The 10,421-nt window shown below is 34.9% G+C and overlaps 1 protein-coding gene across 1 annotated transcript in view; it reads right to left on the bottom strand.

Moving 5' to 3' along the window:
- The window catches only part of LOC124969945 (phospholipid-transporting ATPase ABCA3-like), a 161,687-nt gene extending 151,674 nt beyond the window's left edge, over positions 1-10,013 (bottom strand). Inside the window, 3 exon segments of the mRNA XM_047532948.1 lie at positions 6,834-6,961; positions 9,351-9,603; positions 9,923-10,013. Coding sequence (XP_047388904.1) covers positions 6,834-6,961; positions 9,351-9,603; positions 9,923-9,982 — 441 coding nt within the window. The 5' untranslated portion in view covers positions 9,983-10,013.
- Between the last annotated feature and the right edge of the window lie 408 nt (positions 10,014-10,421).

A 10,421-nucleotide genomic window follows, 5' to 3' on the forward strand; every position in this document is an offset into this window, starting at 1 on the left:
TGAGAGCCTTTCCGCACAAAGCCAGCTCCAAGCCCTGGAACCAGTAGCGGACTAGGGGCAGCTTTCTTCAGAAGCACGGCATTATCAAGTTCCTCCAAGACTTCAGGCTACTGAAGGCTGGGAGGTGATACACTGGAAATCTACAGGGACACTATAAGCCAATAGAGGAAATCTGCAATATCTCAGAGTCCCACTGACATCTGACCAATATGAGAAAACAAGGGAAGAAAATGTCCCAAACAAACCTAGATACTATATCAATAAAACCCAATGACAGCACAGCAGAAGAAATGTCAGAAAGGGAGTTCAGAGTGTATATAATTAAAACAATCAGAGAAGCAAACGAGGAGATGAAAGAGCAAATGCAGGCATTGAAGGAGGAGATGAAACAGCAAATGCAGGCATTCAATGATCGCACCAATCAACAGTTAAAAGAGCAAATACGGGAAGAAAGAGATCATTTCAATAAAGAGTTAGAGATACTGAAAAAAAAAACAGAAATCCTTGAAATGAAGGAAACAATAAACAAAGTTAAAAACTCCATAGAAAGCATAACCAATAGGATAGAACACCTGGAAGACAGAACCTCAGACATTGAAGAAAAAATATTTAATCTTGAAAACAAAGTTGACCAAACAAAGAAGATGGTAAGAAATCATGAACAGAATCTACAAGAATTATGGGATATCGTAAAAAGGCCAAATTTAAGAATCATTGGGACTGAGGAAGGCTTAGAGAAACAAACCAAAGGAATGAACAATCTATTCAATGAAATAATATCAGAAAATTTCCCAAATCTGAAGAATGAAATGGAAAATCAAGTATAAGAGGCTTATAGGACTCCAAATATACAAAATTACAAAAGAACACACCAAGGCACATTATTATGAAAATACCTAACATTCAAAATAAAGACAGAATTTTAAAGGCCGCGAGAGAAAAGAATCAAATTACATTCAGGGGGAAACCAATAAGAATATCAGCGGATTTTTTCAATCCAGACACTAAAAGCTAGAAGGGCCTGGAACAACATTTACCAAGCCGTGAAAGAGAACAGATGCCAACCAAGAATCTTATACCCAGCAAAACTTACCTTCAGATTTGATGACAAAATAAGATCCTTCCATGATAAACAAAAGCTAAAGGAATTTACAAAAAGAAAGCCAGCATTACAGAACATTCTCAGCAAAATATTCCATGAGGAAGGGATAAAAAACAACGATGCAAATCAGCAACGGGAGGAACTAGCCTAAAGGAATAGCCAAATAAAGGAGAAACCAAATCATGTCAAAAAACAAAAATGTGTCAAATGACTGGGAATACAAATCATATCACAATAATAACCCTGAAAGTTAATGGCCTGAACTCATCAATCAAAAGACATACACTGGGAGATTGGATTAAAAAGAAAAATCCAACAATATGCTACCTGCAAGAGACTCATCTCATAGAAAGAGATACCCATAGACTAAAGGTGAAAGGATGGGGAAAAACATACAATGCACATGGACACAGCAAAAAAGCCAGAGTATCCATTCTCATATCAGATAATGTGAACTTCAAGCCACAGGTAGAAGGGATAAAGAAGGACATTTCATACTGCTTAAGGGAAGCATAAATCAGCAAGACATAACAATCATAAATATCTATGCCCTGAACATTGGCTCATCCATGTACGTCAAACAAATCCTTCTCAATTCCAGAAACCAAATAGACCACAACACAATAATACTAGGCGATTTTAACACACCTCTCTCACCACTGAATAGATCTCCCAAACAAAAATTGAATAAAGAAACCATAGATCTCAATAACACAATCAATAATTTAGACTTAACCGACATATATAGAATATACCATCCAACAAAGAATGAATACACTTTCTTCTCAGCAGCACATGGATCCTTCTCTAAAATAGACCATATTTTATGCCACAAAGCTACTGTTAGCAAATACAAGAAGATAGAGATACTACCTTGTACTTTATCATATCATAATAGATTGAAATTAGACATAAATAACAGAATAAAAAACAGAAACTTCTCCAATACCTGGAGATTAAATAATACACTATTATATGATGAATGGATAACAGAAGACATCAGGAAAGAAATAAAAGAATTCTTAAAGTAAACGAGAACAAAGAGACATCGTATCAAAATCTCTGGGACACTATGAAAACAGTACTTAGAGGAAGATTAATTTCATGGGGCGCATTCAACAAAAGAAGTAGAAATCAACAAATAAACGACTTAACACTATAGCTCAAAGCCCTAGAAAAAGAAGAGCAGACCAACACCAAAAGTAGTAGAAGACAGAATAGTTAAAATCAGAGCTGAAATCAACGAAATTGAAACAAAAGAAACAATTGGAAAAATTAACAAAATAGTTGGTTCTTTGAAAAAATAAGCAAGATTGATAAACCCTTAGCCACACTAACAAAGAGAAAGAGGGAGAAAACTCAAATTACTAAAATTCAGAATGAACAAGGAAATATCACTACAGACACGAGTGAAATAGAAAACATAATTAGAAGCTATTTTGAAAATCTATACTCCAACAAAACAGAAGACCTCAAAGACATCAACAAGTTTCTAGAGACATATGAATTACCTAAACTGAATGAGGAGGACATACACAACTTAAATAAATCAATTTCAAGTAATGAAATAGAAGAAGTCATCAAAAGCCTACCAACAAAGAAAAGTCCGGGACCAGATGGGTTCTCAGCGGAGTTCTACAAAACCTTTAAAGAAAAGCTCATTCCAATACTCCTCAAAGTATTCCATGAAATAGAAGAGGAGGGAACCCTCCCAAACTCATTCTATGAAGCCAATATCACCCTGATACCTAAACCAGACAGAGACACATCGAGGAAAGAAAATTTCAGACCAATATCCTTAATGAACATCGACGCAAAAATTCTCAACAAAATTTTAGTAAATCGCATACAAAAATATATTAAAAAGATAGTACACCACGATCAAGTGGGTTTTATCTGAGGGATGCAAGGTTGGTTCAACATCCAGAAATCAATAAATGTCATTCACCATATCAATAGACTTCAAGTCAAGAATCACATGATTATTTCAATAGATGCAGAAAAAGCATTCGATAAAATACAGCATCCCTTCATGCTCAAAACACTAGAAAAAATTGGGGTAGTGGGAATATTCCTTAACATTGTAAAGGTCATCTACGCTAAGCCCATGGCCAATATCATTTTAAATGGTGAAAAACTGAAAGCATTCCCCCTAAAAACTGGAACAAGGCAGGGATGCCCTCTTTCACCACTTCTATTCAACATCGACCTTGAAACTCTCCAGAGCAATAGACAAACCAAAGAAATTAAAGGGATACGAATTGGAAAAGAAGAACTCAAACTATCCCTGTTTGCTGATGACATGATATATATTTAGAGGAACCTCGAAATTCTACCAGAAAACTTTTATAAATCATAAGTGAATTCAGTAAAGTAGCAGGTTACAAGATCAATGCTCATAAATCCAATGCATTTTTATACATAAGTGATGAATGTTCAGAAAGAGAAATTAGGAAAACCACCCCATTCACAATAGCATCGAAAAAAATAAAATACTTGGGAATCAATCTCACAAAAGAGGTGAAAGACCTCCACAATGAGAACTACACAACATTAAAGAAAGAAATTAAAGAAAACCTTAGAAGATGGAAAGATCTCCCATGTTCTTGAATAGGCAGAATTAATATTGTCAAAATGGCCATACTACCTGAAGTGCTATACAGATTCAATGCAATTCCAATTAAAATCCCAATGATGTACCTTACAGAAATAGAGCAAGCAATCATGAAATTCATCTGGAAGAATGAAAAACCCAGAATAGCTAAAGCAATCCTCAGTAGAAAGAGTGAAGCAGGGGGTATCATAATACCAGATCTTCAACTCTATTACAAAGCAATAGTAACAAAAACGGCAAGGTATTGGTACCAAAATAGACAGGTAGATCAATGGTACAGAATAGAGGACATGGACACAAGCCCAAATAAATACAATTTTCTCATAGTAGACAAAGGGGCCAAAAATATGCAATGGAGAAAAGATAGCCTCTTCAATAAATGGTGCTGGGAAAACTGGAAAACCATATGCAACAGAATGAAATTAAACCCCTATCTCTCACCCTGCACACAACTCAACTCAAAATGGATCAAGGACCTCAGAATCAGACCAGAGACCCTGCATCTTATAAAAGAAAAAGTAGGTCCAAATCTTCAACTTGTTGGCTTAGGATCAGACTTCCTTAACAGGACTCCCATAGCACAAGAAATAAAAGCAAGAATCAACAACTGGGATAGATTCAAACTAAATAGCTTTCTTTCAGCAAAGGAAACTATCAATAATGTGAAGAGATAGCTTACAGAGTGGGAGAATATTTTTGCCACTCATACTTCAGATAGAGCGCTAATTTCCAGAATATATAAAGAACTCAAAAACTCTACACCAAGAATACAAATAATCCAATCAACAAATGGGCTAAGGAAATGAACAGACACTTCACAGAAGAAGATCTACAAGCAGTCAACAGATATATGAAAAAATGTTCAACATCTCTAGTAATAAGAGAATGCAAATCAAAACTACCCTAAGATTCCATCTCACCCCAATTAGAATGGCGATTATCAAGAACACAAGCAACAATAGGTGTTGGTGAGGATGTGGGGAAAAAGGTACACTCATACATTGCTGGTGGGGTTGCAAATTAGTGCAGCCACTCTGGAAAGCAGTGTGGAGATTCCTTAGAAAGCTTGGAATGGAACCACCATTTGACCCAGCTATCCCACTCATTGGCCTATACCCAAAGGACTTAAAATGAGCATACTACAGAGATACAGCCACATCAATGTTCATTGCTGCTCAATTCACCACAGCCAGATTGTGGAACCAACCTAGATGCCCTTCAGTTGATGAATGGATAAAGAAACTGTGGCATGTATATATAATGGAATATTACTCCTCCATGAAGAATGATAAAATTATGGCATTTGCAGGCAAATGGATGAAATTGGAAAATATCATGCTAAGTGAGATAAGCCAATCTCAAAAAACTAAAGGAAGAATGATCTTGCTGATAAGCGGATGAGGACATATAATGGGGGGTGGGAGGGGTTAGCATTAGGTTTAGGGTTAGGGATAAGGAGGGTGGTAAGATGGAGGAAGGAAGGACTGTATAGAGGGAAAAGAGGGGTAGGAGGGGTGGGGGGAAGGGAAAAAATAACAGAATGAATCAAACAACATTACCCTATGTAAATTTATGATTACACAAATGGTATGCCTTGACTCCATGTACAGAGAAACAACACGTATCTCATTTGTTTACAAAAAAAAAAAAGAAATATAGCACAAATATTTGGAGGAAAAAACCAGCCTATCAGTAGTGAGAATGAAATTTAAAATGGCATGGAGACACTCTGAGTCAATGGATATACTGAGAATTATATATATTCTTAAATCCACATCAGTATATGGATAATTTTAACTTAAGGGAGGAGGCAGAAAGATAATTTGCTGTCCTATTAGTAGTCTTCTTTAATCTTGCCTTCTATTAATAAGTATCTGCATCATAAATAAAAGGATTTGATTTGGTTTCTAGATATTATAGATTGACCACTTATTTCTTGTGGAGAGCAGTGACAGAGGATGGGAGAGCAGTGACTGTGATTGGGGGTCTCTGATGACCTCGTAGCTGTGGCATGCATGGTACCTGGGAATGTTTCTGCGTGAGGGCAAAGGATGCTCAGCTGCTGTGGCAATGCCCTGCATGTGGAGGCTCTGTGCAAGAGTCCTATCAGCTCTGACCGCGGATCTCAGGCACACACCTCCTGGGAAGGAAGGAACTAGTATGCTAGACAACCACAATGTTTCACCAGCTCCATTTCTCTGTTCCTGCCTGCCTTACAGTAACTTTAAACAATGGGCTTTGAGAGCTGCACAAAGCCCCTAACCGCACTTTGCAACTGTGGATTGCAACTACAGAAAAGCTACATAGGATGTCCTAGTTTCTGTAACTTTCCTGAATACAAAGAATAATGGCTGCATAGTCTTTAACCTGATAATGAAACATATATAAATAAGGATTGCTGGTGTAACTCTTTAGATATGCATCTCCATCAGGAAGCAGAGCTCCACCTGATCCCAGCTTCATCTTCAAAATCTGTCTGTGAATCTTTATTTTCCAATCCCCCTTTGACCCTTGCCAGACCTAAGAGTTTGGTCATGCTCATCACAGCAATTTCTATCTCCATTAGAATAGGATATCTATAAAATCTGCTAAAGAGACACCAAGTTCAAAGCATTATCCTGCTTTTTCCTTCCCATGGCCTATAATCAGATTTTCCACAATCCTAATGCTGAATCAATGTGGCTAAGCCTTATTCACGGGAGTCTTATGAAAGTAATTAAATTCCATCTTTCAAAGAAAGAGAATTTTCCATTCTTGGTGGTCTGTCTGCTAATAAAGAAGCATCTGCTTTGAATCTTATTTGTTTTACCACCCTTTGCAGAACTAGAAGTGCTTAATTTCGAAATCAAAGTTTCCCATGAATCTTAGGTCTTAAGTGTTGTAGATACAGTTCTTTCCTTATCATAATGCAGTGGTGGCTAAGAGTAACAGGTTATTAAATTACTCATATCTGGATTCATATTCTTGTTCTATTAGATACTACTGGGATGATCTTGAGAAAGTTAATTTCTTCATTTATAAAACAGGTTTAATATCTAATTTACTAAAACCCTAGCAGCTACAAGTACAATTATGAGAACACCATTTATTTGGAAAACTCTAAATAAATTTTCTTACCTGAAGTGGCAAAGGATCATTGCTGTTTTCGAAGTCACAGTCAAAAACAATGGCGGCAAGCACTTTTTGAGACGCATAATCATACTGAACGTACTTTTCAAACTCCCTTTCTGAAGAAAAGCCTCGAACTATAGGGAGAAAAAATTGTCTACTTAAATAAAAATATATGATAATCCATCCTATTTGAGAGGTTGGATACTAACATTACAAGGAAAGAAGTATATCAAAATACTGTAAATTTCTCAAACATTGGCATTATTATTATCTAGTGGATATTTGGGGTACAGAATTTTAGGTTTTATAAAATTTATAAAAATTTATATAAGTAAAAATCAAAAACATAGTAAAACACTCACAGAAATGGTTGGATAACTGTTGGTGAGGATGTAGAAAAATTGTAACTTTCAAACAGTACTGAACAGGAGTGTAAAGGATAGAAAGTTTGAAGAACAGTTCAGCTGTTCCTCAAAAAGTCACCATATAACCTATTTATTTCCAATCCTAGAGATATACCCAAGAGAAATGAAAACATATGTTCACATAAAACTTGTAGACAAATTTTCAGTATTATATGTAATAGCCAAAATGTGGAAACAACTAGAAATAAACACATACATATTCAAGTAAATGCAACATATCCATACAATGAGATATGATTATTCATTGATGAAAATAAATAATGAGGGGCTAAAGTTGTGGCTTAGTGGTAGAGTGCTTGCCTAGCAAGTGTGAGGCACTGGGTTTGATCCTCAGAAACACATATAAATCAATAAAATGAAGGTCCTTTGACAACTAAAAAAACTGTTTAAAAAAGTAAGTAATGACATGGATAAACTTTGAAAACAGGATGTTAAATGAAATAAGCCAGACCTAAAAGACTGTATACTGTATAATTCCATTCATATAAAAGATCTATAATTAGAAAATATATTAGTGTTTTCCTAATGCTACTAGAGATGGGAGATTGAGAATTCATGGCTAAAAGGTATGGGGTTTCTTTTGGCGGTGATAAAAATGCTCTAAATTTATTGTGGTATTGCACAGCCAATTATGAATATACTAAAAGCCATTCAACTGTACACTTTAAATAGATACATGGCATTACACTATATCTCAATAAAGCTGTTTCAAAAGAAAAAAGAGGGGTGAAGAGCACTTCAAACTGTGCTTTAGAAAAAAAGCAAAACTTATTTGATGGCTCAGCAGATGTATGATAAAAACAGAGGAAGGAGTCAATGAAGATAGATCAGTAGAAATTACTTAATCTAAAAAGGAGAGAGAAAAAAGATCGGAAAAAAGTTGAACAGAGCCTCAAGAACTCATGGAACAACAGAAAATGTCTAGCACTCATGTCCTCATAGTGCCTAAAAAGGAAAAAGAAGGCAATGTTGAAAAGTCCACAAACTTAATGAAAGAAAGAAACTTGGGAGATTCAACAGACTCAGTGTATCCTAAACAAAATGAACCAAAAGTAATCCACAGTTTGACGTAATCAAACTTCTGAAAACTCAAAAAACAGAAAAAGAATCCTGAAAGAAGACAGAACTGATACGTTATCTATGGGTAAATAACAACTCAAATGACTGCCTACTTCTTTTCAGAAACTAAGGTGATCACAAAAAAAAAATGGCAAAATTTTTAAATGTTGGAAGAAAAGACTATGAACCCAGAATTCTATACGCATTGAAAGTATTCTTCAGGAATGAAATTGCATACACAGAGGAAGGCAAAGAAAGATACTTCATTGTCAGCAGAGCTGCTCTGAAGAACTGTTAAAAGCTCTTAAAAAAAAGTAAAATTATACCAGAAGAAAACATGAAACTTAAGGAACAAAACAGCCCTGGTAAACATTAGCTTATTTAAAATATATATGTGAATTATAAACTCTATTCATATGAATATGAATTCTATTTACATGGAAATGAAAACTACAACATAAAAAGGAAACATGTAAAAGATCTATAAACATTAAGTGATAAAATATTACATTTTAAGAAGACTGCAAAATTAAGGTATGAATACTCAAGAGCAACCACTAGTAGTATCATATAAGAGAAGCCCAAGTTACCCATCTTTTTCTTTTGTAGATTATGAATTTGGTGTCATGTCTAAGATATAAAGATTTTCTTCTATGTTCTTCTCTAAATGCCTTTATCATTTTACATTTAGATCGATGATCCATTTTTAGTTAATTTTTGCATGATGTATGAGTTTTCATTGTTTTAGCTATTAATATCCAATTATTTCAGAATCATTTGTTGAAAAGGTTATCTATTCATTGGATTATTTCACATCACTATTAAAAATTATTCTGGCATATTAATGTAAATCAACTTCGCATTTTCTATTCTCTTTCATTGATCTGTGTCTATCCCTCTACTAGTACAACACTGCCCTCACTACTTATAGTCCTAAGTCTTGAAAGTGAGAAGTGTGATACCCCCAACTTTATTCTTTTGCACACTGCTTTGCTCCTCTTGAAACGGTAATGTTTTAAAGGAAACTTTAATGTCAAACCTTTTATACTGATGTTTAGATTCCTCTTCACATTCTCAGTGATTTCTTTCACCACATCAATATCAGAAGGGATGTAAATCAATTCCCATTCGCTGGCATTTCTGATGTAATAAGGCAGAGTACTGATGGGTTGAGAAGTGAACTTGTGAGGCCCAAGAATCTTTATTTCAGTAAGTGTGTGAAATATCAAAAGCACTACTGAAAATACCAATGCTAAAAAGATTTCCAATATTGAATTAATGAGTTTCCTCCTCTACAAGAAGAAAAAAGATGGTGTTAATTAACTTACAAGTGAAAGATCAATGCAAATGAAAATTCTGTTATATTAAATTTCTTCTAGTTTCACTCTAGAACAGTCAGTGCTTTAGGGACTATGTCATACTATCCCTTTCCCTGCCCCTACTTTCTTACAGGGTATGCTATACTATTGATTCATTGACTTTTAATCATTTGGAAGAGCCACCCACAGCTATATAACTAATTTTTCAAAAGAGCATGCATGCATGCATGAACACACACTGAAATGTGACAAAAGGGCACTTGACGACATTCCCATGGATATCTTCACTTACCTTTAAGGTAAAATTTTTCCACAGGAGTACAGCAAACTGGTTGAGTGTCAACGAATCCATTCTTCTACAAAGAGTATATGTTCAACTCTAGAGATGGAGGAAAGCTTTTTTTTTTTTTAATGTTAAATCACCTAATAATGTGAACAACAACAAATAACAAGTTACTTCTTTCTCTGGATAAAATTATATGTGGGTTTGTGTTATTCTGCTCTTATATTTGTTTGTTTATATCTTGGGTTTTGTCTGTCTTACTGCCTCTTCCCTTACTAATAGCCAACTTTCCCTGTTGTTTCTTCCTCTATTTTGTTATTTTATTACTTTTCATTATTTTTTTTTATTCCTCTTCCTTTATAGCAGTCATATGCTACCTATCTCCTGCCTCTCCTCTGATCACTTTTTAAATATTTCAAACTTTCTCTTGGCTTCCTACCCTATTTCCTTTTACTTAAGAAACTGCAATCTCACTCTCTAATAAAATTACATAGTTTATAAAATTCCT

This window comes from Sciurus carolinensis, chromosome 18, assembly GCF_902686445.1.
Source record: "Sciurus carolinensis chromosome 18, mSciCar1.2, whole genome shotgun sequence".
Classification (NCBI taxonomy): Eukaryota; Metazoa; Chordata; class Mammalia; order Rodentia; family Sciuridae; genus Sciurus; species Sciurus carolinensis.